Consider the following 5,978-nt stretch of genomic DNA (forward strand, 5'->3'; position numbering starts at 1 on the left):
GGTAACGCCTCTGTGCCTAGCGGTGAGTGATGACGCCTCTGTGTCGGGTGAGCGCTGACGCCTCGAATCATTACCGGCGATATTGGAACGGAGCCCGAGCGACTGATTCCGTTGAATTGCCAGCACCACGCGGTGCTGACCTGCGTTTAGTACGTTCTGATAGACGACACTGCAAGCGCTCGTACCACTCCAGCCAAACATTGGCGGTTTTTATTCCCGCCGACGTTGGTGGGCCAGCCCCGGTGCCGGCTGGCGCCAGGTCTTGTATTATTTGCATCTCGGCCGCCTTTTTGTACCGCCACCACCTCCGCTGCAGTCGGACGCGCCGACCGACGGAGAAAGTGCGCAGGTCAGGCCCAGTCGGCGCAGCGGCGGCGAAAGAGGAGGGAAGGGTGCCAAGGGTGCCGGCGCTCAGGCCTTCTGCGTCGCTCACGTCGCAGAAGGCGTGCGGGCCTGCCGTGCTTTATGTCAGATTGTTTATATCTCGCTTGCTTGTACAATGCTACTTGATGAGTGCTAGACGATGTCAGGGCAACAGGCGGAAGCACGTCCAGCCCATCTCCCGCTGACCGAACTTTACTTGTAACCGACGGTGTTCGGAACGGCCTCAAAGGAAAACACCGGAGTATATTTCGGAATTCGCTCATAACTTTCTTCTACGCATCAATATGAAGTTGCACTTGGTCTTGCGTCGTAATCGCCGCCCCCGCGAGTCGCTGCGGACATCGGCTCCGCCGAAGCGCGACGACGCACGAGCCCCAAGAACCACGTCGCTTCACGGCTCGGCGCGTCTTGAGACCCTCCTCTTCCAGGCAGGCCTCGATGGGGCGGCGCTCGTTCGGTATCGGTCGTGTCAGCGCAGCGCGGCTGGTTCCTCGCTTTCGATCAGCTGCGTGTGAGGCCGTGTGTCTGCGCCAAAACAGCCGCCAGCTCGCGGACATCTGCGCCACGCATTCGTGATGGACTTTCGCCCCTCACAACGCTGCGTAGATTATGTAATCGTAACTTATTTTGATTTAAACTCCAATATCATATATAATTTAAGCCCTCCTGTGACCGGATGTCAGGGTTGAAAGCTTGCGATATCCGCCATGTGGCGTGTGCACGCTCGCGATGGTGTCACGCATTCGCATTCGGCTTTTCGCCCTGACACGGCTTTGCGTGGCCTGATGTCTGCCCTGACACCGCTGAATGGCCTGGTTTTCGGCCCGACGCCGCTGTGCCGGCAGATGTTACAGCTGTGGAGCGAAGCGGAGCCTCCCGCGTTCCCCTGTCAGGCAGTGAGCGCCCGGACTGCGTGCCGATTCTGCGCCGGCGTCAGGCCCCGTCAGGACCCTGCGCTCGCCGATGTGGCGGGTGCGCCTGTCCCGGCCGAGGCTGTGGTGGCGACATACACACTCGGACGCTTTCACCAGCGTCGCGCTTCGAGCGCGGCGACCGTCCGCAAGGGGACGGGCGGGGAAGGCGCGGGAGGCGGCCGGGGAGGGTGCGGGCGGCGACTGGGAAAGGCGCGGGCACCAGCCGGGGAGGGTGAAGTCTGCGGCCCGGGAAGGCGCGGGCAGCCTCGAGGAGGGCGCGGGCGGCGGCCGGGAAGGCGCGGGCGGAGGACGGGGAACACCCGGGTGGCGGCCGGGGAACGCGCGGACGTCAGCCGGGGAAACCGCGATCAACGGCCGGGGAAGGCGCGGGCGTCAGCAGAGGAACGCGCGGGCGTCACCCGGGGAACGCGCGGGCGTCAGCAGAGGAACGCGTAGGCGGCGGCCGGGGAACGCGCGGGCAGAGGACGGGGAACGCCCGGGTGGCGGCCGGGGAAGCCGCGATCAACGGCCGGGGAAGGCGCGGGCGTCAGCAGAGGAACGCGCAGGCGTCAGACGGAGAACGCGCAGGCGTCAGCAGGGGAACGCGCGGGCGGCGGCCGTGCCGGCTGGGGATCTATCAGGCTTACGTTACGCGGAAGACGTGATCCGTTGGTCTGCAGCTCTGCCGAATCCGAGGCGCGGCTTAGCCGGGCTTGTTTCGACGACGCGCCGCCGCCCGCAGGCAGACACGAGCCGTATGGGCCTGTGTAGTCAGCCGCGAGAGTCCTGCACTGATCTGTCAGCAGTGGAAATGCGGCGATAAATTCCACGGGGCTGATGACCTTTCCTGGTCAAGGTCACCCAGCTCTTGCTAGGTTACTAGCATATGCAGCACGTGCATCAAAAAAGACCTGTTTTCGGGAGGAAGTAAGGCGTTTGGAACAGTGCCGATTCGTGAGGTTTGAATGATACTTAAAGGCGGCTAGTGCTCCTTACCGGAGCGGTACGGGGTGAGGTGAAAGCCTATTCATCGGTATTATTGCCACAACGGGGCACTTCCTTGTCGTATTTGAATGAGGCTGTGTCCTTGCCAATCTGACCTTTATCGGCAGTGCGAGGACCGGTGTCATAAAATCCTTCTCCTCACGCCGCCGGGCAGCGAGCACGGCGTTTCAACACATCGCTGATCGCATCACCCGTGTCCTAACAGGTTACGATTTGTTCGCTGGGCCCAGCGAAGCAGCCGCCAGCTAGTCCCCACGAGAGTGGGCCTGGCGCGACGGCACAGCTGCCGTGACACGTGTAAGGAGCATGGGATGGCCCGGCACATGTCGGTGTCGGCCGGCCTGACACTTATTGGGAGAATCCGGCTAAACGGACGCCTGCACACGGGCACAGGTCACTAAAGTGATGTTGACCTGACACGGGGTCGATCTGGCGCGCGCCAGTGTCAGATTGACCCCACACGTGTCACCTAGATGGCTGAACGCACACGTGTGACATCGGGTCGGAAGGGCCAAGTGTCACGCTGACTTGACAACGTGAAATCGGTTCAGCCCACACAAGACACCCGACACTCAAACGGGCAGCGAGCCGGCGCGGGTGGCCGGACGATAGGGGACGACCGCTGCCCCATCGCGTGCGTCGCCTGCCCCCGACCCAGCCACCGCCACGGAGACGGCGAACGGTCACGCCGCCGCAGAAGACGGTTGCCGGAAGCCGCGACCTGGAGGACCGTCACGACGGCGGCGGGAAAAACGCACCGCTACCTTTCGCGAACGGCGACCGCGGTCAGAGACCACGCGGGCTACCCGGGAACGGCGCTCGCCGGCCGAGCCGGCGGCGCTGGACGGACCGGAGCCTCGGTGACCGGACTAGTGGTCACGGCAGGGGCACACCCAGGGCAGGATTTCAGGGGGCACGAGAAGCGGGGCGTGGTTACCCCAGCGAGGGGAACTGAACGCCGTGCTGGATGAACGCGTGACGAACTTTCTGATATTGACAGCCGCCCCGAGCACACGTCCTTGACGCCGGCGGAACAGTCCATCGCGATCCTCCACCGGCCCCACAGACGAGCCGTCAGTCCACCACAATAATACAAAATATTATATTTCTCTGTCAGGCTCATAGAAAATGCAGGGGATATCATCAGTATTGTCACAGTACACGAGAAGTGGCCGCAACGCACGACCCATCTACCGCTATATTTGGTCTGCTGAGGAACTGGCGGTAACGGCACGGCTATCTACTGAACGGATACTGCTGGAGGTAGCTACGCAGTCGGTCCGGCAGCGGCGGCGGCGGCCGGCCGTCCGCCGCCGACGCGTTCAGCGCCAGTCGGCAGCAGTGCTGCAGGCTGGGCACGCGCCGCAGCAGCGGCCGCCCCAGCCGCATGCGTAGCACGGGGCGACTCTTCTGGTCGTACAGCACGTGGCCATGACGAGCGTAGTGCTCCACCAGCGAGTTCACGTCCCCGAAGGCGGGCATGCCTGCCAGCAGCGTGGCGGGCGCGTCCAGCCGAAAGCGCCCGGAGCAGAACTGCACGCGCACACTGGTCGGCCCCTGCGCCGTCTGCACGGTCAGCGCGAAGAGGAAGCGCCGGTCGAACGAGTCGCGCGCGAGGAAGGTGCCGCGCGCCGCGTTGTGCAGCAGCTCCTGCGCCTCGCACCAGCTGAGCATGCCGTAGTACCAGCCACTCTCCTTGAGGTGGCCGGTGGCGCGCGCCAGCACGGCCATCTCGTCCTCGCTGGGCTCGGCGGCCGGCGGCGGCCGCCACAGCGCCGGGCTGCAGCAGGGCGGCAGCGGGGGTCGCGACGGCGAGGCCGGCCACGGCGAAGCGGGCGCCGCGCACGGGCCGCACGGCGCCGCCGCCTCGCCGGCGCCGCAACCGTTGACGCTGACGGTGACCGAGGACGAGCACGGCGCGCTGATCTCCAGCTTGATGCGGCCCGAGCAGGCGGCGCCGCACGTCCGCGCCGGCAGGTCGATCTCGATGCGGGGCTGCGCCGGCTGCGGCGAATCTGCCTCGGCGCGCCTCAGGCCGCCGCCGCTGTGGTGCAGCGGCCGCCGCTCCGGCTCCGCCGTCCGGCTGCACGGGCCGACGCTCACGCTAACGCGCGCCGCCTCGGGCGCAGGAGGCGTCTCCGCCGGCGGCGGTGGCGCGCCGCACGCAGGGTCGCACTCGAGGTCATCCGGCGACCAGAGGTCGTCACAGTCCGCAGAGAGGTCGAGCAGATCCTCATCGGCGCCCGGCGGCGCCAGCCGCGGCGGGATGTTCTTCCACAGATACTGCACGCCGTCCAGCGGCTCTGCCGGCCGGCTCAGCACGTAGCCGCCGGCATAGAGGTTCCGCTCACCCGTCGCCGCCCAGCCGGGCGCGCCCGACACGTAGCTGTACAGCTGGGCTGCACACGGGCCTCCGCCGCCGCCGCCGCCCGGCGCGCGGCCGCACTCCTCCGCCGGCGAGCGACGCCCGCCCAAATCCATGGTGTACCCCGTAAGCGCAGACAGCGACAGCATCGCGCCCCGGCTCACTCACGTCTCGCCCGCCTGTGCGGCTCTCATGCCCGCGAGCGCACGCGAGCGCGCGTCCGAACACCACTCACACCGTGCACGACCCTCTCGCGCGCCGGCCGGCAACGGACTGCCGCCGCCTGCCGCGCGGCGATGGCCGCCGCCCGCCTGCGCGGCCTTCGCCAGCGTTCTCACAACTCGCGAGCGGCCGCCGCAAACAGTTCCGGGGATCGGCGTGTCACGTGACCGTGACGTCGGCGTGCGCGGGCGCCGTTGCCATGGCGACGCGCCGACCGTCGCCGCCGGCGGCGGGTGTCCGGCGGCCGGTGCGGGCGTCCGATTTTCGCCCATTTGGCGTGTTTCAATGAATGGGGACGTGACCTTGGCTGGGCCGTGGGTCACTGTGGGGCAACGGGTGGCCGCGCCGCTGTCTGGCGGCCCGGATTCTGTGCGGGCCGGCCTGCCAAGCGTCACCGCCCGCCGAGCTGTCCCACTTTGCGGTTTGCACTTTCAAAAGCATGCCGGCTGGCCGCCGCGTCTCTGGCACGCGCGTCGCCATCACAGGGGCGTGATCACGTGATCGCCCCCGGGTGGACGGGTCACGTGATGGCGTCTCGTCCAAATGAAGATCGATGAGGTCAGAGGTCGCCGCGAGTGACGCACGCAAGGGACGACCAGTACCTGTCAGCCCCGGGATTACTGGGAGCACCGGACCGATGCTTTCGCGACCGTTGGGTTTCCGGCTCTGGCAACGCGTCTGCCGGCTGCATTTTTTAGAAGCCGGGTTTTCAGTCGTAAAACCTCCAACGATGTCAACTAACGGTAAGGTTCAGCGGGAACATTCCAGGAAAACTAGCTCACTGGCGCCAGAGCGCGTCGGCTATGGCTCTCAGCCCTTCACTTTGATTTAGAGGCGCCCCACGCCAGAGCGACGCGGGGTGAAAGAGCGGATTGGCATTGGACGCCCTCTCTGACGTCTGATGTGAAAACATACCGGGGCGTGGTTTTTATCGCAAGGGCGCCATGGAAACCCAGTAGCATTCTCCCGCCCTGCGGGGAAGAGTGGAAGCAACAATTTCATTGCATCTTTCTGTGTGACTCACCGCCATGCTATCCGACAGGCACGCAGTTGATCAGCTGGTGGCTTCCACGTTTCGACGAATGTAC

The 5,978-nt window shown here is 65.8% G+C and overlaps 1 protein-coding gene across 1 annotated transcript; it reads right to left on the minus strand.

Moving 5' to 3' along the window:
* Positions 1-3,389: 3,389 nt before the first annotated feature.
* LOC119096084 (phosphatidylinositol 3-kinase regulatory subunit beta) lies at positions 3,390-4,965 on the minus strand. Its single transcript, XM_037218938.1, has one exon. The coding sequence runs from the start codon at positions 4,815-4,817 to the stop codon at positions 3,540-3,542; it is 1,278 nt and encodes a 425-aa protein (XP_037074833.1). The 5' UTR covers positions 4,818-4,965; the 3' UTR covers positions 3,390-3,539.
* Positions 4,966-5,978: the final 1,013 nt, after the last annotated feature.

Source organism: Pollicipes pollicipes, unplaced genomic scaffold (genome assembly GCF_011947565.3).
Source record: "Pollicipes pollicipes isolate AB1234 unplaced genomic scaffold, Ppol_2.1 Scaffold_4219;HRSCAF=4965_pilon_pilon_pilon, whole genome shotgun sequence".
NCBI classification, from domain to species: Eukaryota; Metazoa; Arthropoda; class Thecostraca; order Pollicipedomorpha; family Pollicipedidae; genus Pollicipes; species Pollicipes pollicipes.